Here is a 25,741-nt window from a genome sequence, read left to right as displayed (position 1 = left end):
CTCATTGAATGTCAAGAGTAAAAATACAAGCAAATATTTGCCATACAATGTAGATAGATACAGGTATCTACCATAGCTACCTGACTTACTTTAAGTTGAAGCTTACAGGTTCTGATTTATTTCAAGAACACATTATAGTTTACAAATAGTTTGCAAATTCTGCTAAGGTGTGTGCTTTTAGGCCACTACTGTTCTTTTTTTCCAGGTAGAACAGCAAACCAATCTCTGACTCTCAGTATTATGTGCATCATAAGCACCAAAGACTTTCCTTAATAGAATGCCTGTAAATAAACTCTGGCATCTTAATACTTCTGACTTTACACAGCAGTGAAAAGTAATTCAGCCTTTGTTTTACCTGCATCCATTCTATTGATCATTGAAGCTCTTAAAAGCTCTCTTTTAAATCAGACCTTTGAGTGCAAGAAATTGAAAGTATGTAATGAATGTTATGGATGACTAAGATTTAGGAGATCAGTGATCCTCCCAGGAAAAAGGCAAATGAGTACAGCCCCTTTATCTGGATGCCAGCTGACCATGAACAGCCTTTCAGTCTCCTTGTGCACATCTATTAAGTTCATAACAAAGAAAATCTTCCTCTGAGTCACTTGAAATTACTATATTTTTTAAGAAGTTGCTATTCATACATATTAAATATCTACCTAATTCAAAACACCTACTGCCACTACACAGTTTCAGAAGAAAAACAAATAATTTGAAGTCACAATCACTGTAAAAAACACAGGAAATATTAGCATGGGAAAGTAACATCTGATAGCACCAATAAAGATAGGTATTGAAACATGAACTTTCCCTTAAATTCTCCTCCCCTCGGCCAAGCAGGCTGCTGCCATGAATCTGGATAACACACCATACAAAAGGAGACCACAGTGTAATTGTACTCATGTTAAAATCATATTTTCATTCAGCAGTATTGACGGGGGCAGTTGTAGTCACAGACCAAATACTTAGGCTTGCCTGAATTCACACAGAATGGCTGGTCACCAGCGCCACAGGAAATTTTGTATGGTATTACATACTAGATCAGACAACTGTCAAAAAGAAGGAATTATGTGATGAAAATCCTTACGGTAAATTAGGTATGCCAGTTAGTGTAGCCAGAGAAAGAGCTGGACAGGCAGTTGTGGCTTAGAATTTGTTGCAGAAATGGCATGCCAATACTGTGCTAAATTTTGCAGAACTAGTAACTTAAATCCAGAGAATGTCAGAACCATGGATGGCAGCTCTGAATATGAGGGATGTCTTTTTTATGGAAAGGGTATATTTTCACACCCAAGGTTTTGACTTCTGGAACATAAAGATAAAGATAAAGCAGATATAAAGATAAAGCAGAATCTGTGCTTGCCTGGAGGAGAGTGCCACTCCCCTTTAACAGACTCCCACAGGACTCTGAGCATTCACCCATGATTGCATGCACTGCACTTGCTGACTCTTACTAACACTCTCACTTTCTCTAGATATCCAGGGAAATATCCAGTAGGATGAGAACCCCCTGAAACTGTAGGGCAGCTGCAACAGCCACATGACAAGCACTTTGTGATGTGGAAGCTGAGATTCCACCTGAATCTCAAAACCCTCTTTTTATTTTATTTAAACTGCTGGTTGCGTTTTCAACTCAGCATATTTCCTCTCTTTTTTGTTTCACAGGAACACCAAATGAACTGCACATGGATGAATTAGCCTGCGCCAACCTTGAAATGTAGACAAAGAATTTTTTAGGGCAGCAGCATTGTTATTGCAATAACTTGCTCTTGAATGAAATGTAAAGATCGTTCTTATGTCTATGTCCTTGAAGAAAAAGGACAGGGTAGCAATCTGTTTTGAGGTGTAGAAAATTCTGGGTCTGCTAATAGTTTAGTATTTAATAGCTTTAGAAAGTCAGTAAATCTTTCAGTCTAAGTGTGGCATTCAAACAGGAACAAATAAAAGTTCTGCAAATGTTAATAGCTAAATTATTAGAAAATTATTCTTATTTATGCTGAATATACATTTTAGAAATTTATTTCAAAAATAAATATAGTATAGAATATAATTTACTTGGTAAGAAGCCACCTGCACCAATGACAAGTTGCTCAGCAGCATGCACTTAAGCTAAAGACAAGAGTGAGGGGAACTGTATTTTCCCTACTTAAGAATCACAATAAAGTTGATTAAGGGATGATTTACCCTGTCTGCAGTTCTGGCATCCATCTGAACACGGTATGCAGTCTTCGGAGTCAGGATCTCCCACTTCACCTGTGTTTTCCAAATCATCATTTTTGGGTTAATTCTAGATAATGCAACATTTGGAAGCATTCAGCAAGGTTCCTGGATATAAACTCAATTCAAATAAAAAAAAGAGAAAGACTCATAGAAACTTGTTTTCTCATTTCTGCATAACCCACTCAATTTGAGGAAAACACTCTTACTTTACAATAATATGGTACTAAAAGAGGATCAGAACTGGAGCTTGAGGACTTCAGGCTCAGGTGTGTTGACTATGTATTTCAAATTTTTTTTAATATGCTTACAGATTTCTGTAACAATTCCCATCAAGTATTTGTTATCTCCTACTGAAGGATGCTTACCTTCTCTACAACTATGCTTCTGACACATATTTTGAGTAAGGTAGTAGCCTCTGAAACATCTTTTACAGTGGCTGGAGTTCAGGCACACCTCACAGTGGCCAGGGCAAGGCACACAGGAATGTTCCAAGTGGTAGTGACCTGGAGGACAGTTGTCTCTGCACTGCCCATGATACAGGAAACGTTCCACCCCTCTTCTGTCTGTGTGGCAAGCAAACAGGAAAAAGTTGTCAGCTACAGAGGGCATTTGGGATATAGGAAGGAGCTTTATGAAGTTGTAGTGCTGCAGTAGAGACACTAGAGAACTGCTAAATCTTACAGTTTTACACCAAATGAGATGTATAAAATCCTCAGGATATCAAACTTTTCACATTCCTAGGGATTTATGGCATGTAAAAATGTCAAGATAAAGAACAATTACTCTTTGCATCCGTCAGTCTAATTAAAAAAAAAAAAAATCAAGATTTTTCTCTTGCAGAGGACAAACAAGTATTTGTAATGCATTGTACATGCAAAGGTACAATTATTATTTGTAAAGCAAAGTGGCCCACTTCACCTTTGGAAAGAGTCAATCTGTGTCCCTAGAAGATTAAATTGTAATCCTCAATTTAGTGGAATCATCTAGATTTGAATTTAAATAGCAGATGTGCAGCCACTATCTATTAAAGCACAGTCTCTAATGCTTGAAAATTGGGAGGTCCCCTGCTCCAAATCTTGCTGAGTCAGACCTGTGAAACACATATAACTTCATGTGCCATGTGCTGCAGCGTGGAGAGATTTCTAATCAGTTACCCTACAATGGAAATTATACATATAACTGTGCTAAGTGTATTTCATTGCCTTAACTGCAGAGCAAGAATTTGCTTACCAGAATTTATTTTTGAGAATACAGAGAAAGCAGCTATAATAGCCAATAATGCTGTGCCATAGCACAAGCTGAATTTTATTTCTTTTACTTTTCATGTGCAAATCTTTAATTATCCTGCCTCCTTAGGGTGTGAGTCTCATCAGCATCTTAATTTATTGATTCACAGAAACACAGAAATATATCTTGCTGTCCTCCATAAGGGACAGACATGGAGAACAATTTTACAAACTTGGTCTCACATTAGACCTGAAGTACCGTTTGAAAACTTCATCTACTGAGTCACATTTCCCAAAGTGAGAAAGTCAGTGTCATCATCAGTACAACTAATTAATGCAGCCATATTAGTGTTTGCTTGTAGTTTAGACATTTATTACTAAATAAAGTCCGTGCCATTGTTGATTAGGACTGAAACAGAAGTAGCAATTGAAATGAAAAAGCTGTGAATCTATTGTGAACCCTCAGAACACAGCTCATAAAAAATTACTCTCTATTATAAATTACATCTTAAATACTCATTTCCAACTAGTCAGTTCAGACTAGTTGCATATACTTGTAGGTAATGGCCTCAGGTTTTTCCTAATCAGGTATTAGAGAGACAATAGGAAATATTTTTTAAACAGAATTTCAGAAGGGAAAGAGTGGCTTTTTGGAATTTCCACAAAATTAGCTACATTAGCCTTCCTTTCAAACTAAGATCTATAAAAATATGTGTTGGTGATAAGCTTCTCTTTGCAAACCCTGTTTATTCAGCTGTAGGTACACAGCAATCTCCAGTGGAACCCACCACACTTGTTTCTTAGCCTTTCCCTAGATGAGAGATGCTTAGGAAAGCAGCCTGGCTTCCTGCCTTCTTGAGCAGACTGGCTCCATTTCAGTATGCACATCCTGTGCGGTGGGTGGGGGAAGCATGTATAAAGCTTTCTTTTCCAGAAGCAGGCTATGTAGGTTTTCTGTCCCTTTTTTCTTTTTTTCTTCCCTCGTTTATGTTAACATAGCCCCTATTGAAAAAAACACCAAGGGAAATGCATTAAGTTGAAAGGACAATACAGAATTGTGTTTTCTTGTACTTAAAAAAAAGTTGAGTTCCAATTCCCTTCAGAGTCACAAGAAGATTATGATGCAAATTGGTAGTAAAAGCACTACTCATTTTATTGGATCTAACAACTGGCCTTTGAGAACTGAGGGGAAAGGGAAATTGGAGGCCAAGGGCAAGCTGGCAAAAGGAAACCTTGCTTACCTGTTCCACAAGTGGTACATTTGTTAGGTTCACTTCCACTGCAGTCCAAGCAGGTGTGATGGCACAAGTGGCAGTGCTGTTTGAATTCAAACTTTCCTCTGGGACATTGCATAACACAGCGGCCATCATCAAAGACCCTTTTAAAGAAGACAGAGACATAATTACCAATTTAGCTACAATTTGCTCTTTTATTCTAAAGAAAACTGAAAAAAAACTCAATAAATTCTTCTCTCACTTTATTTACAAGTCCTTGAGCTTCAAGACTTTGCTTTCTTGATCTTATTCATAATATTTGCTATATGAAAATTGTTTTGAACATGAATCTTAGACTTCAAAGATGATTTTTCTCTGAAATATTTTTCTGAGAAAAATCACTTTTTGGTCCTTTACCTAGATGTCCTTATATCACAATCTCTAACAGAGGTCTCATGTGCCTGCTAAAAGGAAAGCAATACTTTGTCTTTGTGAAGGAATAGCCCATCTGTTTTACTTTTAAGACTGCCTTTAAAAAGTACCATGGCTTCAGTAACATGACCTTGTGCATGAAGTCAAATATTTATCTGAATATTGGTCTTCAGGAGCTGTGTTTTTAGACTTACATGTTGTTTTGACCTAGGAAGGGTATTTAGCAATTTAGTTTTCCCATTGAAACACTCCAAATCCTGCTCCTGCCTCCCCCTCCTCTGCTGGGGATGGAGAGGAGAATTGGATGGACAAAAGGTAAAGATCACAGGTTGTGATAAGAACAATTTACTGGAAATAGCAAAGAAATAAGAAAATTAACAGCAACAGGAACAGTATCAATTACAAAGTGTACAACAGATGAACAATTCTCATGCCAGTGCTCAAACCACAGGGAAGCCCTGACAATACCTGACTGGCCATGCCATGCGTGGAAAGGGACCCCTTCTCCCACCCCTGGAACTAACAGTGCAGCAGTTTAGAAAAACATCCAAATCATAGCCCTGCCTCTCCTGCCTGCTGCAGAGATTAACTCTATCCTGGCTGGAACCAGGACATGATTCACCTCTGTACCATCTGTGTACAGAGCTGACAAAGGTATCCAGCTGACACCTTCCAGTTATACACACAGATTTATATATATGCATACACACACAAGCACAGGTATAATCTCCATAGTCAACAGCTGTCCCTCCAAACATGCCTGTTAAATTTATCTAGTCAAAGACCGTGGTTTCTACCCATCCTAGACCTTCCTGGGCAGGCGGGCTGGTGCGCTGTCAGCTGGTTGCTGCATCAGGAGCTCACAGCTGGTGTATCTGGAACTGGCTATACTTGCTCATGGTAGCTATGGAATACTCTGTGTGTATGTAGTGTCGTTCAGCAACAAATATTATACAATTCAACATTACAGACTGTTCTTACACAAAATATCAAATCCCCTTGAGCAAGTCATTGTGTTTCCCTGGCTCTCTACCCACCAAATCCACCAGGTCCCATGGATGGCTTTACCTTTGCTGGAAGCAGGACTAATTCAACCTGTCTTTCATTACATTCCTCATATGCACCACAGAGACTTTATCCCTTGCTATACATGAGCTTTTGTTTGGGCAGGGTGAGCTCAGCTGGCAGAGCTGAACAACCATGGTTGTTAATTAACCATGTGGCCTTTGCTTTTTACCTGTGCTGCCAATGATCTTTTTCCATTGGTCCAACCACCTCCACAGACAGTTTGCTATTATTCATTGAGTCAATGTAAAGGTAGAGAGAGTGCTGGCCATTTTTCTCATTCAGCAATATGTATAGCCAGCTGAATTGCTTTCAGCTTTGCAATTTGACATACCACTTCAATATCTTGTGGCTTGTTATATCAGCACACTACAGCATCTTTCCACTTGCAATGTATCCCTACAGTATGTCAGGAACCATCTGATCTACTGAACATCTATCTACTGATAGAGTGTATTACTTTTCATTTTCTTTCAGTCAATTGTATTGTGGGACATCTTCAGCTTTCCACTTTCTCCTCCTCTTCCTCTTCTGATGATGAAATTTTCACCTTTGGGCCAGTTCATGATAGCTTCCAAGATCCCTGGGCAGCTGTGGTTTCCTGTTTGAGATCACGGTATGATTGGCACAATCCACTTATTCCATGTAGAATGGTGGGTGATGTGTGGAAGGGACTTCCTCTTTGAAATCCAGCCACTTGCTGACATTCAGAGTGCTGAGAGGAGCTATGTTTCAGCACCATCTTCTTCTAAAACAATTCAAACCCCTTCATCAGCATGTACTTTCCAGTCAGGCTTCAGATCTGCTGTGTCCCCAGCTCCAGAACCCTGGTGGTTGTCCTCTACTCTCCCCTGAAGCTGTTTGCCAGAGGCTCCAGGAAGGACCATTCTCCCTGGCTGCAGTGTGGAGCACGTTTTTTACAACCTGTAAAAAAAAATAGCCCCTGACTGGCCCAGGGGCTACTGCATAGACAACCTCCTCTTTAATTTGCTTAAGAGCTTGTAGCTGTTCAAGACCCCTCTAAAAATCCTACGTTTTTTCCTGTCACATGATGGAGCAGATGTACAACCTGACTTTAATCTGGAATATGCATACCAAAACCCACAGCACTTAGAGAAAACTCAAGGGGTTTTCTAGCTGTTTGGTGTGATCATAGGTGCTATTTCATTGACCATTTGAAACTGACAATCTGCCTCTTGTAATTTTGCTCCTAAAAATTGAATTTCTTGGGACTTCCCTTTGTCTCAGTTTGTTTGATGGTAAAACCTTTGGGATTATTTGAATTATCTTCTCTCTGTTCCCTAAGTTTCCTCTGCTGTGTTTTCCCAAACAATGATGCTGTCAATATATTGTAAGTGTTGTGGAGTCTCTGCCTTTTCTAGTTCAGTTTGGGTCAGTCCATGGCAAATAGAATGTGTTTCCACCCTCGGGCTGAGCAGCTTCAGCTGTACCAAATGACCCTCCAGCAAATTGTGGCCTGCACTCTTCTGCTGAAAGAACGGAGAAAAATACATTTGCAGAGTCAGTGATGGCCCCACTCTGCTGCCTTGGACTCCAGTTCATACTGAAGTTCCAGCACACCTGGCACAGCGGTGCTCAGTGGTGGTGTGACTTCTTCAGGCCATGCTAGTCCACTGTCAGTCTCCACCGGACTTACACACCGGCCGTAGGGGACTGCTAAAGGGTGAGTGAGTCTTGCTGTCCACTCCCTGGTTCTCCAGACCCCGCCTCATGGCTGGGGGTCACAGAGTCCCAGCTGGTGTGGTGTTATCGATGGGCACTGCTTTGGTAGTGATTGGTACCTGTTGTTCTTCAACCCTCAGCAGTCCCACAGCAGAAGGGTCCCCTGAGAGACGAGGCAAGGCATTCAGCTAACTTCCTCTGCCTCTACATCAGCTATCCCAAAAGCCCAACAAGGACTTTTGGGTCCTTGGAATGCCCTCTCTTGAGGTAATCTCTGCTAAGGATTCATGGGACCTCTGGGCCAGTCACAATGGGGTGTGTTTGCCATTCATTCCCAGTCAGAGTCACTTCAGCTGCCAGTACAGTCAGCTGTCCAGTTCTCCCTGTCACCCCAGGAATAGAAATGGATTCTGCCTCTACATATCTTGATGGTATCAGGATGCATTGTGGACTAGTGTCAACTAAAACCTTACACTCCTGTGGGTCTCATATGCCAGGCCATGTCCTTTTCCTCCCCCTGGCTGGAGGCAGGGCCCCTTCAAGCCTGGTCAGAGTACTCATTGCTTGCTTCTTGTAAATATAAACTGGAGAACTTCAACAGGATTGGAAGTAACATCAGTTCTTTTTTTCTTGTCTGGGTACTTGTCCAGTGGAAACTGGAGCGGCATTTATCCTAGAAGAATTTCCTGTGGTGGTTGTTCTTCCTCTCAGCTCAGGTACCCATGTTGCCAGGGCAGAGATGGGTTTTCCATCCCACTTCCTCATGTCTTCTCTGTAGTCACACAGGAAAAAACACAGGTTACACCTCATTGTGTGTACTGTTTCCCATGCAGTCGGGCACTTGCTCCTGGTAGCAGAGGCTCTGGTCTGTATTGGTGGGGCATGGGACTCTCCAACTTTCTTGAAACTTTCAAATCTGTCCAAAATCTTGGACAATCTTTCCACAAGGTCTTGATTCCTCTTCATTCATCACAAAGCAAACTGAATTGGTCTTGGATTTCTACTTCTGTATAGTATTGGGGCAGCTGCTACCTGCTTGAGTTGTTCCTCTGCTTCAGCTGCAATTTGAGTAGCCATGGTGCTGGTTGGTCTGATTTCCTCCTCCTTTCCCTGAGGGCACTGTCTAGTATTGACCTGTGTCCATTAAAGTGTAGACAGGATCCAGGACATTGCAGTAAGTTGCTCATCTATGGAGTTGCCCCAGCATTTTCCTTGCAAATATTCTGTCAGTTTATTAGGGTCCTGCAACTGTTCAATGGTTCCAAACCATTGTAAGAGAGAATCTTCCCCCAGAAAATTTCATTTTCTCCCATATTCTATGTCACTCAAATCTACCCACACTCAGGGCAAATCTTTGAATGGACTTCCTAGAAATCTCTTTCTTGACCCTAAACATAGTGTAGACCACACCGAGGAGACATACCAGACACAGCAATAAGAAATGCATTCCTTAATATCCAAAGGAAATAAAAAATTCTCACAAGCTGTCTGAAGGAGAAAAGGGAGGTGAAAAGATGGGGGAAATCATCCACTCCTGTTCTCCCACAGGCTGGGTATGATTATTAATGTATTCCCAAAAGTAGATAAGGGTAGAAGATTCCCTGACATAAGGGTAGAAGACCAGCTTTGGATACACATTTGGATAACCCTCGCTTCCCTTGATGTCATTATGTCATAAACTAGTATCACATAGTACAGCAAGAGAGCAATCCTGATCCTCCTCCCTCCTGTGAAACAGAATACTGTGAGAAGCATATAGAGCATATATGGAGGCACATACAAATGCTCAGGTCTGTTATTTATCTCCACCTTTCATGGCTCACATTTCATTGCCAAACAAGGCTGCTGTGGTTCAGCAATGAAATTCCCCCATTTAGTGCTGCCACCAAAACACTCCAAACCACGTGTTTCTTGCTCACTCTCCCATCCCTTTCCTCCAAGGTGAATTCGACATGAGAATTGGAGGCACAAAAGGTATGGAACATGGGTTGAAGTAAGAACAATTTACTGGAAACAGCAATGAAAAAAGAAAATGAAGAGTAACAGCAAGAATACCAATGACCAGGTGTACTGCAGTAGGATGATTCACATGCCAGTACTCGCCTCTATGTGACAATACCTGACCATGCCACGCTCTGTGGCTGTAAAGGGACCCCTTCCCTCACCCCTGGAAATAAAATCAGGTAGCACTGAATAACCTCCCAGCCCTAGCCATGCCTCTCCTGTCTACTGCAAAAATTAACTCCATCCTGGCTGGAACCAGGACATACATCTATCTATAAGTCCGTAGGTGTCTGGCTGCTAAATGATTTTTTTTTGCTGGAAATTAAATATTTGCTAACAAATCCTTTTATGTGATGAAAAATTTTAGTTAATTTTTCACTGCTCCTTAATGTTTACTGTTTTAATCTGCTTGGGAGAAAAATAGAAATGCATCAATTTGTGCATCATTCACAGACTACTGAAAGAAAGAACATAAAACAAATTGGCTAGATTTTAACACTGTTCTCCTTTCTAAGAAAACAAGAAAGGAAAGGCTGTCACTTAATCCTGTACACTTAACTGCTTTGATCACTTTGCTATCTGAGGACTTGGGATTCAGTTTCTAGAGAAGTTGAGTGCCATTTTGGCCAATAGTACAGACTTGGAGTACACCTAGACAACAAAAGACTTTCCATTGCATTAAGATAGGGCATGTTTTCTTGGAGTCAACCAATGGCATTAGAGAATATCTGCAATATGTCTTCATAAATTTCATTTGCTATGATCATTTTCAGATTTATTCTGAAAGAAAAGGAGAAATGTGACAGAGCTACTGGAAGTAGCTATACTTATGCTTATATGGCATGTAAATATTAATTCAACTACATGTGCTAACTCTAATGATAGCTATCCTTACAAGCAGCTCTCACAATGGTCTTTGTTCTTGTTCTTCTTGCTCTTTGTTATTTCACCCCTAATGGGAAACATCTGCTCAGATCTTGTCACTAACCTTGCTTCAAACTGTAAACAGATGGACAAGGAGTTTTGTGATAATCAGTTTGTTGTCTGGGTAAAAAACTACAGTTTCATATATATTTTCTTTTTAAAAAAAACCCTAAAAATAACAAAACAAAATAAACCCAGGTAGCAGCATTGTCATTTATCAAACAATCTGACAGAAATTTTATTAAAATATATTGACCCTGAAATAATAAAAATAAATAAAAATAAATCTACCCTGAATTTTCATAAGGAGCCCTTGCCTCTGGGCAAGGTTTCTCTGTATTATTATTTCTTTTACTATAGACTGCTCCGTTTAATATGACTTTTTCAAGCAGCTTTCATAATGCACAAAAAGGTTTTTGAAACCTTAGATACCAAAATTCTGAATTTTTAGAGAATTTATCATGGTGGTTAAAGCAATATCCTTCCAAAAGACCTCTGAGACCTCATTACTGCAAACACTTCTGTGGTCCAGCATAATGGTGGTTCAGCTTGGTTCCTTCTTTGCTTTGTAAATATCTGCATGTGAGGCTCACTGTATAGGTTGCAAGGAAGGAACAGACAATCTAATTTAAATGCCATTGTGAATGGGAGAAATCCACTCCACAGTCCAGAATACTGTCCAGATTTTCTCTCCTGTCATTTCTGATGTACCAGAATTTAATAATGCTTCCTCACTTACAAATTTGCTTGGACTCCATTGATCTTGGTATGTCTACCATTGGGATAGTCATATAATAGATATTTTCAGGGCAAACTGCAGAACTTCTCAGGGATTTTCTTTCCTTGCCTTAGATAATCTGATCCTGCTTTCATACCAGTGGAAATGTCAGCTGGCTACAACACAATTCAGTGCAACAGAACCAGAGTTATTTGTGTGAGAGCACAGCTATGGGTAGGACATGCATGGGTAGTAGCTTTCTGGAACAGATGTGACATGACCTAAACATAAACCTCTGATTTTGAAGCCCTTTGGAAAAGCTTCTTTCTTGTTCTATTCAATCCTCATGGCAGGTTAGAAATATTGGCCTATTCCCTAACATCTCAGTTAGAGAATGATGCTTAGGTGCTATGAATATCTCCCAGGATTAGCCTCAGCATCCATACTCATGCCTTGAGCTGTGTAGAGCTACAGATGCCATAATTTTTGTTGTTAAAATTGCCAGTTATGATTCCAGCAATTATAGTTTAGAAAGGATGTCAATGAAAGAAAATTTATTTTACCTATAGGTAAAATTTGCTCTACTTACCTATAAATTTCTTATTTTACCTATAGGTAAAATAGAGCAATAAGAACATGCATTCTCAGGTAGAAACCTGACAATCACACTGCTGACAATCAAACAAACCTGACAATCAAACAAACATTAATTGCTTGTTTTTGTTTACATAAAAATTGCTTTCTCAAGTCCCGTGGATTTTTTTTTGCCCTAGACACTTCTTGCTTTTGTATTTGCTGCTAAAAAGAATACAGCCCCTTCTCCAGATGATAATGTGAGATCTTTGTACTGCGCTGGTGCTGGAAGACAATTACCTTCTGAGTGGGCAGCTGATGCAGTGGTCTGACTCAGGTCCAATGCATTTCTGACAGGATATTTCACACAACTGGCATTCTTGGGAATCATCAAGATATTCGCCTGATAGAAAAAAATGGTTTATTTCAGATCAACCTTCTCACAATTAAAAAAAAAAAAGAAAGAGAAAAAAAGAGTGAAACCTTCTAGGCTGGAAAACACAATGGTGAAGAGGAATTGGATCTATTTTTAATTACTGAAATAGGCACATTTCCCTGTGGCATCAGGAAAACAAGTATTGGCTCCCTTGGGAAACCAGGATAATTACACCTGTCTGTTTGTTTGTTTATTCTTTTCCACATTAATTTAAGAAAGGGTGATTTTTTGTTGCTTTGGTTAATTTATTTTGCATCAGTTGAAGCAATGAGACTCTTAAGATTCATGAGTTGCATCAAAATTAGTGCTACTGAGGAGTATTCGTTATGTCATGTCTTTTGAGCTTGATTGAAAGCTACAGGTTAAAAGGTTTGCTGTCATGGGTGTGAACATGTTACATGAGGAGATGGACTTGAGCAAGCTTCCATCAGCCAGAGACCTGCTGGTGCATCTCAAACCTCTAGCTATAGCATACTTTGTCTCACTCCTGGGCTCCCTACCTAAAAGATATAGGCTTTAATTTTGGCTGAATTGAAAATTGGTGCAAAAATGCACTATTTTGACTTGATTATTATATGGATTTCTATCTCAAAACTGAGATAAAGATATAAACATTTCCAGATCATGAATATACTAGTACTATCTTGCTGCTGAAGTGCAAAGTTTGCCTCTTTAGTTACTGAATGTTAACTAAAACACTGGTACAAACTGGTAAGATGCATGCCTAATAACTCTTAGGGTGGAGATTTGGTAAGTAGTATGAATACTTTATCTCTGTGCAGCAAGCATTATGTGGGGACAGTAAATTGATTTATCACACAGTTTTATAAAGCTCAAGATTGGGTCTTTTATGCCATTTGTTTTGGGAAAATGTATTATAACTGAGTCTATATATTTAAGGAATTGGCTGTTCCTTCATTCTTGAGTAATGGAAGAGGCTGGGCAAAAGTTCTATATAATACATAAAACCTGCAGTTTCTATGGATACTTCAATATCAAGCAACTCTTTCCACTTGCATCGCTGCTGGAAAATCCAGATCTGGCAAATATAGTGAGCTTTAGGAATCAAAACACAAATATGGAATGACTTGGGTTTGGCTCTAACTTGCAAGAAGTTCCTTACATTTGAAGAGCAAAGGCACCATACAGGCAACAACTTATACCAATTTAAAACAATGTAGGGAGCAACATTTTTCTAAAATACTGCAAATTATGTTCTCTGTCTGTTGTGTTTTTAACGGTTGTGTTTTTACATATTAAACAGCAATAAAAATTTTATAATAGTTGAAACCTCTGGTATGAGATACGAGCTAGGATAGTACTTACATACCTAAGGGGATGGGGACAGTAGAGTTATAAAGGCAAACCCACTGCAACATCCAGCCAACCCTGGGTGAAACATGGGGTACCCAAAATGTAGGCAGGGATGTAATATTTTGTGTGTCTCCTAAAGAGATGGAAAAAGTAAAAGACAAGCCACAAGCCAGTGACAGAACCACATAAGCCATGAAGACAATGCTCCTCAGAGGTTGGTCTGGGATTAGTACTAGCTGGGAAGAAGTTCAGACTGAAAAAATGAAGAGTCTCCTGATGAGGTCAAACAAGAGTCTTTGAATGCCAACATGCTCAGATATTTTTATAGTTCTCATTATTCAAAGAGCAATTGTTATCCATCTATATCTGTATCTCTGTATATTTATGTTTCCATTTCCATGCATTTATGTAAGCCTTTGCATGCCCATAAAGGCCAAAACTTGAATTGTGTAAACTGACTAGTTCCATGGAACTGGTGCAGCATTTCTGAACTGCATTACTGCATCTTTTATGAGTGATTACTTTATAGTGGACTAAAACAACAAATATTAGAAAAGCTGTTAAACCTATAATTCAGTAGGATTCTAAATTTTTCTAGATGTTGCCCAGAAAACAACAGTGTTATCTGGGCAACAGATAACAATGAATATCTGTCATAATACCAAATATTTATAATTCCCACATTCTAGAGAAAAATAATGTGGCCTTCAGGCCATTAAGAGATTTGGTAAATGTATGCCTCTGGAGCCTTTTTGATATTTAGCCAGAGGATGCAACATGGAATCCCACATTCTCAAATGTTTTATGAGATTTTAATATATAATTGTGTCATGGTTTAGGAATACTACGCCCCAATTCTCTGACCTCATGGAGATTTACCTAAGCCAGATATCGCTTGCTTACTTTCCTTCCCCCACTCTTTCCCCTCCCCCTTTCCTCTCCAGGGATGGAGTTGAAAATTAAAAACACAAAAATGTGAAATCACAGGCTGAGATACAAACAATTTACTGGAAACAGCAATGAGATGATAAAACAATAACAGCTATGATGTTAATAACAAAAGATTAGAAAATATGGAAAAGATATGGAAAATAAAACAATACTGGACTGTTCTGTTCTCCACCCTTTCTCTCGCCACTGGAAGGAGAGAGCATGTCCCTTTGCTTGCCTGTCAAAAGTGATGTGAAATGGCATCCAATAACATAAGGGTCTGGCCAGGACCCCTTCCCAGATAGTACAGAAAATTAAATTTGTCCTGGCTGAAACTAGGACAAAACTTATATATATATATATAAAATTTAAAAAAATGTATTTATACACATACACACACACACACACACACACACACACACACACATATTTGGACATTAATACAAGAAAAAAAAATGCAGTATCTGAAAAGATTTTGCAGTATGATTCTTGAGTTTTTTATTCTATTGGATTTATATCACTGGGAAATCTGTCAGGGTGATTTTATTACATAATTGCTTCTCTGATTATGTTTTGTGATATATATTAGAAAACGTGTATTTCTCCTTTATTTTCCCACACTACCTGTATGCTTATTCTGTGTTCCAATCCACTGGACCTAACCTCTTAATTCATACACCTCAGCTATGCATTCACACATAGCCAAAGGACTTAGTTTTTAAAGGTTTTAGTTATTTCTATGTTATGACTTTCACTGGAAGTGGCGTAATTCATTTCAGCTGCGCTTGGAATAGTGCCAGGAAGACCAGTTCTATGGCTCTGAACTGAAGAATTTTAATGAATACTATTACAAGAATGTGCACCAGAAAATACTGACATATTTGGCCCTCTGGATTGCAAATCACATCTAGAACTATAGATCTGACATGCTAACAAAATAGGTTTTGGTGGATATTCAAAGAGTTAACACTGAAATTCAAAGAAGAAGACTTTTAAACTATTCCACAGGGCAGATCAACAATCTGCCAGAATTCCTTGTGAGCAATTCATCTAGATAAATACAGACTGCCAAAGCCTCAATCCTTTTCTTCTTTTCTATATTAGAAATATATATCTGTCTAACATACTTAATAGAGGAATAATCTCAACAATGTGTCTTTACTTAGCTTTCAATCAGTCAATGATCATCAGTCACTTTGGATCATCCCATATTTATTTTTCATTATTGTTTTAATTCTGCTACCTTGTTACCTAGCTTAAAAACATTTATTACATTGTTTGAAAAAAAGGAATTGGAGATATTCTAGGAATATGTTAAAAGACTTGACTCCTCATAATAAGAAGATTTTAATGTATAATCTTTGTGTCCAAAATTAGAAATGTTTAACTCCATATTTGGGCTACATCAGGTTTCAAGTTGTACCTTTAACCGTATACAAAATCCCTATACTTAATGCTCTAGTTCATATGATGCATTTTTAGAGTGAGGTAATATCTATTCCTCCAATTAAGGAGGTAGAAACCTGAGATGAAATAATATAATCCAATTAGTTTGCATTAGTAAACTAGAACCTGTCTTTCCTGAGTCCCAGTCTGGAGCACTTGTCATAGTTGCAGAGTCATTCTATGTATTTGCATAAGCAGCATCAAATTTACCTTTATCTTGTCACCATTTCTCTCTCGCTTTCCAAAACCTGTGCCAGTCATTGACAGCACATATTTCAGGAGATCAATTAGATGAAGGTATGACTATCCTTCTCAGTTATGCACAGAGGTTTTATGTGCTGGCTGTCATAAATGCTTTTCTCTTTTAGTCCCTCTGTGAGACTTAGTCACAGCAAATCATGTGTTACTTCTCCACTTTGTTTGATCAAAATACAATATTAAAATGCTCTTTATTGTCTATAACATTACTACAAGGGCTTTTCCTTAAAATCAATGGAAATAACTACCTTATTTATCCCATTTTGCTTGTTTTCTTTCATGAAAATATGGATATGCATTTGATAGTTGGGTTCTTTGCATGTAATCTTATAGGTTATAAAGCAGATAAAAATTGCTCAGAATTGCTTTTCAGCCATTAGCCATGAGAACTGAAATAAATTTGTTTTACAGAGCTCTGTGCTTAATCTCATGTTTGGCTGTGATATATTTTTTTTGTCTGGCTTGTGGAATCAGCTAGTTGAGTTTTCTGAAGAAACGTTTATTCAAAAAATCTTAAGTAGATAACTAAAACTAACTTGCATATAAAAATACATGAAAATTCACTCTGAAGATTCTTTTTAAAATTACTCCTTTGCTTAGCCCAAGGTCTCCCAAGTGTTTGATAGATTACAGCTCCCAGAAGGATATCTTGCCATAATGTCCATGATGTAACATTTTCAAAATGAAGACATTTCCTTTACCCTCAGATTTGGCAGTTGTACAAAATTTGCGTCTGGTTTCCAGTTATTTGTCTAGCTTCAGTTTTCAGTCTCCTGCTAATTACACAATGTCCAAATTTCTGTCTCTCTATTCAGATGTACGGAAGGGACAAAACTTTTGGGTATTATGATGAGGTGATGAGAAGGATTCAGGATGGGAAGTCTTCTTTTCAGAAGTGCTCTAGGCAGTGACAAATGAGAAGGCTGAAAATAGGATATTGATTCCTAAATCACTAAATCTCCCTCTTGTGCCAAAGGGACAAAGCAGAACCTTGAAAACATCTCTTCCCTGAATAATTGTGTGCTGAAATGATTTTAAGATGGAAGGTCCCTTTGTTGCAGGATTAGGTGAGATCACACAGAGAGACTCAGGTTAGCTGTAATCATGACAGTAAGGACTGAGGAAATTGCCTTTATCAGACTCCACTGACTTACTCTGTTTTTCCCTGAAGAATAAAAACATTCACATTAGCCAAAGCTGCCTTATTTATTTCTACCACAAAGGGATTTTCCTTTCCCTTTACAATGTGTACTTCTTCCCCGCATTTCTAGGTAGTATTAATACAAATGTTGTTAGAAACCCACTGAGGAGCCAAAGCCTCAGCCGTACTCAGTGGGCATAAACACACCCCAGAAAGACTTTATTATTTTTTTTAATCACCTTTAACATTTAAATCTCCAGTTCTACTAAATTTTTAGGTATTTAAAGAATTAGCTTTAAAACTGCATTTGTAATTATGTGGATGCCTGGAACCATAAGGTGGCTAGGTTCATGGTTTCTCCTCTTTCCTGTGCAAACACCTATGTTAGAGCCTGGCAAGGTATTCTGCTGCTCACCTATAGCCTGAAATTTGACAGTCCCAAAAGAAAGGGGGAAGGGAAATGAAACAATTTCTGTGGATCTATATCAATAAAGTTTTGGTTTGTACCCTTCTCACTTGTTGAAAAAGGGAGAAATACTACAGCACTCTCAAAATTTTAGATTCACAATTGAAAAAAATATGCTCAGCCTCTCAAATTCTTGAGCTTTCCAGCTGGAAATTTTCCTGTTTTATATTTGCAAACTTCTCATTCTTCATAGAAATCAGTAGCTAACAATCTTCTAAAGGGCACTGGAACAGAAACACCTGAACCTGACTGGAAATTATTGCACAGCTGCTTTGGAAAGATAGGTAGTTGCATGTGAAATACAAAACCCAAATGTAGTATGCTTTCAGTAAAGCTGACATTATTAGCACATGGAGTACATTAAAGGTAGAATCTTTTAGTGCTGGAGGAAAACACATATCAGAGGCAACCAAGGTACCAACAGTGTGTCTCTCCTCTGTTACAAAGCAAGGATTTTTTTTACTTTGTTTACATGGAGCCTTCCCTGACCACGGCAGGATTTCTGTAATCTGATTTGAATAGACACAAATCTGAAGTGGGAAGAGCTGGATGTTTTTGGGCAGTATTTCAGTGGTGTCATCCATTTTAAGCTAAGAAACTCCTGCAAATGCTGTTCATACTGGACATCTTCAACTTCATGAGAATATGAGCAGACATCTGCTGATAATTGGGCAGATTTTAGCAGGCCAACTATTGTCCCAAGATGTAACATAGATTTGTACTATTAATCAAAGGCAATTTATGTTTAATTTGCATTAATTTAATTTATGTTTAATCTTCATCTCTTTTGGCAGAGATGAAGAAATATTAACGCCTGAAAGAAACCTTTGATCTAGATACAAGTATGTCCTTGAAAGTAAGGAGCAGATTAAATTAAATCTTTTTATTAGTGGTATAAAAGTCTAAATTTTATCCCCATCTGTAACTGTTCAGCCTCCTCAATACACTTACACTGGTGATCTTCCCTTGCTTGAAATCTTCCCTGGTTCCTGGTCTCTGCTATAAGCACCTCTGGATTTTTTTTTTTTTAATGATTACAGATTACATTCGCTTTATCACATATTCCATGTTGATGATACAGCTCTTCTAATTCAGATACACCTGCAAAGAAGCTTTGTGACACTGTTCAGCAGTGGGAACTAATTTTGAATCCTCCTTTCAGCCTTGAAAGTGTTCAGAGAGGCTGTGCTAAAAGCAGACACAGCAAGACCAACATTTACACAACTTCATTTTGGTATGGCCTTGCTCTTGTAATATGAAAAGGGGCTACTTAATTTGTGAATTAATATTTCAGTTATTTCTGTATTTTTATCCAGTGGCATTGCACAGAATGGTCCATTAGCATAGTCATGAGCATGACAGCTGGCATCAACCTGATCCATGGGGATTGGAAAGCAGAAGCCAGACTTTGCTTCCAACCCGCATCTCAAAGAACATCTGCAGGCATCAGGAGAGCAGTGGGCAGACCAAGGACAATTGTAAATGCCAAAGTTATGCAGTATTATCTGATTTATAATTAAATCACATTAGTCATGCTCCAGTAAACAGTCAGTGTTACTGTTGAATTTGCATGATAGAGCCATTAATTCTCCTTGGGTAAACAAGTACTCAATGCTTGTCAGTATTCTGGCTTCCCACTCCCAGGCTGATTGGAAAAATGGGTACTTAATCACCTCATTGCTCTCTACTGTGTTTTCTGATGGCTGAGTGATTTTTTTTCTTTCTTTGAAAAGCGTTGCTGGTTTCCCAGAAGATCTTCAACAAATCCACCTCCCAAACACTCAGAAAAATCAATAGATGATTGTATGAGGGTCATTCTTCTAAGCTCCCTGGTCATCTTTGGCAGCAAATACATGACCTGCTCATGTATTTGCTGCCAAAACCCAACAAAGACCAGCCTTTGGTGCAACACAGAGTCTGCATTTGTTGCTTATTGGAATTATTTTTAAAAAATGCTCAGAGCTTCTTCCCCATAATATATTTTCCTTTGACTACAACTCCCATTCTAGAAGTGAAAATTGTCTCTGTTTTTATGTGCAAACACTGCTTTTTAATCCAGAAAGGAAGTTCTTCAGAATAATTTCAAGTATAGCTCAGGTATTAAAACATTAACTCTATGATGTTATCTGGTACACTTGTACAGCAGGTGAACATTATTGCAGCCTCTCTGGCTTTATCCTGAGGACTTCAGAACAATTATCCTAGTAAGACTTCATGTTACTATGCTCTGAGAAATCACAGAATGTCCAGGCCTTTGATAGGTCCAAATCCTCTTTGCCCTTTGGTGTAGAAGCAGTGATGGAAATGTGGGTGTTGGTTGCACTTCCACTGGCTGGATGGTATACTAAGGTTCAGAGCTTTGGTTTGTTCTTAGGGACACTGCACTCACAACTCTTTAATTCTTGCTAATGGGGAGGATTTAAGCGGCAAAAGATCACTATGATAGGTGTTAGTAAATCATATACTTCAATAAAAACCAGAAATCTCACAAATTAGTTTAAGTAAGACATGTAGTTAAAATTAAACAGAATTTTTTTTTTTCCCTAGTAAAGAAAATGCTAATCAAAAATATATTTTCAACCTTATTTTTTTTTTTCCCACTTATTGAATTTCCTATTCTGGAAAAGGTCATGCAAGTTGTTGTGCATCTGTTTCCTTTTGATGAAAACCTAGGGTTATTATTTGTATGCTGTAAAACTTTTATAATGCTTGCTTAAAATATCTTGCACAAACATCTAATGGCAAGACTTTACTTGGTTGATTTTGTACCAATGACAGCACAATGGCATATCAAATATAAATATAAGGCATGGTAATGCATCATAGACCAGTTATTGTTCAGCAAGTTGCACTGCAAATTAAAAGCTTTGACTCATACAAGCAATCTCTTACATGTCTTTACAGGAATCTTGAATTTATAATAGGCCTTCTTACAACCATTCAGTTCATTAAATATATTCATTAAAAAGTAACAGATAGCTATTAAGAGTATTCACTTGGTCATCAGCAGTTGTAACTTGCATTTAGTGATGGATGAAATTGCTGTAGATAGCTCTAGTGCTTCTACATATAGGTTTAATCACAGCTCTGTCAAACCTCTTATGATCTGACAATGTGGCAAAAACAGCAGCCTACTACTACACAATAGATTCAGTTGCAAGGAATATGACATGACATTGGAAAGCTACAATCACAGCAGAGATTGGGGTAATCTGTAAGGTCTCACAGGGAAATCTTTACTAGAAAACTGCGCTTCACAGAGGGGAACTTTGCAAAGCCTCCCCAGGAAGAGGCAGGGAGTGCCAATAGATATAGGTGCATGTGGATAGGCAGGGGCTATGTCAAATGTCCCAGGAACAGCTGGTCATATGCATAAGATTTCCACTGACCTCTTCTGGCATCTGATCCTACAGTACTGGTGCACCCTTGAGATGAAGAACTACAGCTAAAAAGGGATTAAGGCTGGAACTTCAATGCAGAAAAGGAAATATAACATGACACCCCCACATAACAGGCAGGATGTTCTCATGTCTGGGGCATGGTAAACTTTTGTTAGCAAGTATGACTACTTTTTTTTGTTGTTTTTTTGACCATAGTTTTCTTTATTAAAAAAATTCATGACTGTTAGTGATGAAAAAGTCTAAAAGTGTGTCCAATTTGCATTTAAATCAAGGGATCTCCTAGATTAATATGAACTGGGAAATACCATGTTCTTACTATAATGGCATCTTTAATTTGTCATTGCTTTCTGACTTGTGGTACAAATAAAATGAAATTGATGTGCAGATTTAAAATTATGCCATACACAGTCTTTCCTGACATCGGGAAAATTATGATTTTGTTCATACTTACTATCTTCTGATCTTTCTGAAATAGTCTGTATCCTTTCTGTGTGTCATCAATAGTGTCAAATACTAATCACACCAAACTACTAATCATTGAATCAGAGGAGGAGGAGCAATCACCTAAGAAAACTGCAGCTGGGAACAAACTAACTTCTTTAAATTGCAATCCTGTCGCTGCAGTGATCCTCTAGTACAAGTACTAGCTCTAAGCTGCTTAAAAATTTTGCATGTCTCTGATAACAGCTATTAAGGCATAACAAACAAAGATGATCAAAGAGTCTGAGCTAACACCAGAAAATTCTAGTTTTCAGCCTAAAACCCTAAAACACAGATTTATCCTTACTTGTCTGCTCACTTGGAAGGTGAATGAGAGGTGAGAACTGAAACAAGCAGCTCTTCATACAGCACTGTAGGCAACCTTTTTTCCAAGTGTGGTCTCACCGAACTGTGGCTAAGAATGTGCTATCCCACATATGCATGCTTCTGGGGACAGACAGGGAAATTGTGGGAATGATAACTAACTCCTTGTTTTGAAACCAGGTCAAAACAGATCAGTGACAATGAGATGCCTAAGGTCAAAAAGAGCTGGTGGGTTTTTTTGTGTTTGTCTTTTTTTTTTTTTTTTTTTTTTCCCCAGGAAATTCTTTACATGGCCTCAAATGTGCTTAAAATGCCATCTGAATATATGACCCCTTGGATAAATTGTCCTTTTGCTCTCCACTCGGTCTGTGGGACTACGTGGTAAATGAACAAGAGCATCAGCTCATGCCAGTGAAGGAGCTCGCCCTGCAGGGGTGACAAAGGAGCTGCATGGAGCCCTTGTGGTCTGGCAAGGACAGATGGGCACTGTTGAAGGAGCACTCTGGCTGTGACCTGAACTGCACTGCTGGCAAGCATGTGAACAGACATCCACACCATCCTGCAAAGATTAAACCCTCCTTCTTAACTGCCTGAGCCAACAGGTGGTTACAAATTTTGCTTTTTAATCCTGAACACACAACAGATTAGACTCATCACAGACTCTTAATCAGAGGAAGTCAGCATTGTTACTGGGTTCAGTTGTGGCCGTACTGTTACTACACAAAAAGTGATCTCCATGTAAACCAGGTATTTCTGCAATCATAAATTCCACCACTTCAACTAAAAGAAGCCTGTAATAAAATTAGACACCCAGGTATCTAAGTGTTGTATATGCAGAGCTACCTATGCTCTTCAACAAAGATGTTTAACATATGGAGCAACATGTTTTTCCAGACCAAAAGAACAGGAATTTAGGTTAATTTAATAGAAAAAATAAAATATGGAATAACATTGATTTTGGCCAATATCAATTACAACAGAACTACCCTATTTTACAAATAACAACTGAACATTTTACACATGTACAGTATTTTTTCAGTAAAAATGGATTTTGTTATAACAATGTCATTTTTTTTAAAGAAAACAAAGTTATTAATTTCTTCTCTATAATAATGTTAGAGACATTTGTAAGTATCCAAACAGATTCTTTACAATCCATTACATAATTAAATCTCAATAGTGAATATATATTTATATATAACATATATAATATTAACTTAAACTTTGAAAGCATTATGTTCTATTTAAACACGCTATACTGAGAAATGAGGCAGTAACAGACTAGTAGTTAAACTAGCAAAAATTTGAATGTTTATCAGGAAATTTGTAATGGCACCAAAGGAACCTGACTGCACTCTCATACTGAACCAGGCTGGAATAGTTTATCTGCTCTCTGCTAAAGAGGACATTACCTCTAAAGGTTTGAATTAGTTTGTTTGTAAAACATCCACAGTCATTTTTGATCCCCTTTATTTTCCAGGATTTACATGCTTAAACAGCTGAAATCCATTTTCTGTTTGTATGTCTTGGAAAGCTAACTGAGAAAGACACTTTGCGTGTTTTAAGGATTATCCCCAGTAAACAGTATCTTTGAAGTTCAATTTGCTCTTTTCTGTGAAATGACTGTCTCTTGAACAGTATGCTGAAGCTGAAGAAGACAAATTAAACAGAAATTTGTACTGGCATCCATGTGCCTGGGTAGAAAAAGAGTGAGGCTGGGGCCACTTCTCTTATCACTCAGGACCATTTTACAGTGAGGTAATTCCATTTGCCTTAGCAGGACTATTCCTGCTGAAATTTCTACTGTGAGCAGTTAAAATCAGGCCCATCACGGCACCAAGAGAACCACTGATTTATTGCCCTATATGCAATTTTTCCTGGAGGTGTATTTGGCACAATTATAAATCCAGTCCTGTAAACACATCCTGTTGTATTTAGTCACATTGGCATTTACATATGGGCACTATTAAACAGTTCCACATATCTGTATGATAATATCCCCTTTTTAAATGAACATTACAAGACAACAATAATTTATGAATACTTCTTACATGTTAGCAATGTTTTCTGACTTCTGAGCATATACATTACTCTCATTTATGCAAATCAAGAGATGTAGTATATTCTAAATTTGTCCACTACAGGAACAATGGGTTTCTTATGTTTATTTGAAATAGCTTTGACAATTTAAAAAAATAAAATAAAAATCCTAGTGTATCTGTTAATAAGCCACCTGTCTAAAAATGAAATCTATATGACCAAAACCACATTTTGGGCAAACATATATACATACCGCATGTGATACAAAAAACAGCATACAGCAGAGGAAGTAAGACAGAAATGTGTGCAGAAATGTGTGCACTTTCCATTTTTTAAAATAGTGTTAGAAAAGGGGCAGAACTTAGTCCTGCACTAATGATGTTTCTGATCCCCTCAGGAACTCAAGTTCCCCCTGTCAATACATACAGCACAAAAAAAGACTAATGCAAATTTTTTTATATTGTTTAGTTTTAATCCATGTAAACTTGTGTTGTATTGTTGAAACACTATTTAAACATCTTGAAGTGGAAAGAAGCAGGAAAGAAGGGAAGAAAAAGAACCTTCAAAAAACAGGAATAATCCTAAGGTTGACAAGAAATCAAATCAGGAGTTAAATGTTAATTTTGGCATCAAATGCTTTGGTCACACAATACTGACTCTGTGATCCTGGATGCTCAGCTCTAGACACCCAGTTATGAAAGGTAGGTGTGTTGTAGTTTTTCTGTTTAAGTTCCAACAAACAGTTTGCCATCTCCCCAGACAAACAGGGGGGAGAGGGAGAAAGGTGGCTTGCTTTCTTTTTCTTTCTTTTTTTTTTCCTTTTTCAGTAATATGAATTAATCTGTAAGTCAACGGGAGGAGAAGGATGCTGGGAGGTGTCAGTTCACCCCTTTTGTTTACATGTTCTGCAACACAATTGCTGAAGCACTTTCCTCTGGCAGAGATTGTTCTTTTTCACCAGCATACAGAATCCTCCCTCGGCCCAGGACTCTTCCGTGGCTTCCAGAGAGTAGCAGCAAGAGAAGGAGGGGAGGTTGAAGGTTTGGAGAGCACGGCGTGTACAATGGAGGAAGGTTTAATTGGTCAGACATGCAGATTTGGTTGAAGAGACCATTCAGGAGCAGGTAGCAAGTAGGAAATTTGGTCCATCAGAAGGAATTTCAGTCAACAACATTTTTTTTTTCAGGAAGAGATATTGTGTGGTCCAACAGGGAATGATTGGTATCCATTTATGAAAAGGAAAAAAGATTAGAAAGAGAATAATTAGAATACAGTGATATTTACAGCAAAGGAATTTGCTCTCAATTTTTACGAATTAAAAGAATAAAACAAACCACAGAAAAAAAGAGTAAAACATTCTCAACAGAAATGCAAATCCTGTAGAGTGAGTTGACTGTAAGGCATTGAAATGAGACCCTCTCTGCTTTCGTAAATTAACAGAAAAAA

General features: G+C 38.1%; 1 protein-coding gene across 9 annotated transcripts in view; it reads right to left on the bottom strand.

Moving 5' to 3' along the window:
- The window catches only part of PCSK5 (proprotein convertase subtilisin/kexin type 5), a 229,498-nt gene that overhangs the window by 32,415 nt on the left and 171,342 nt on the right, over positions 1–25,741 (bottom strand). For 8 of the 9 annotated variants that reach the window (XM_085566214.1, XM_085566213.1, XM_021541528.4 and 5 more), the window contains 4 exons: positions 12,360–12,462; positions 4,688–4,824; positions 2,586–2,783; positions 2,185–2,253 (listed from right to left, as the gene is read on the bottom strand). In XM_085566214.1, the coding sequence (XP_085422340.1) occupies positions 2,185–2,253; positions 2,586–2,783; positions 4,688–4,824; positions 12,360–12,462 (507 nt within the window). Of the gene's footprint in view, positions 1–2,184; positions 2,254–2,585; positions 2,784–4,687; positions 4,825–12,359; positions 12,463–22,858; positions 25,295–25,741 lie in introns of those variants that run through there. The other variant, XM_021541527.4, reaches the window with a different exon arrangement.

The sequence above is a fragment of the Lonchura striata genome, chromosome Z, assembly GCF_050655825.1.
Source record: "Lonchura striata isolate lonStrDom1 chromosome Z, ASM5065582v1, whole genome shotgun sequence".
NCBI classification, from domain to species: Eukaryota; Metazoa; Chordata; class Aves; order Passeriformes; family Estrildidae; genus Lonchura; species Lonchura striata.
Note: the sequence above shows the minus strand (reverse complement) of the source record. Positions and strands in the feature narration are given on the sequence as shown.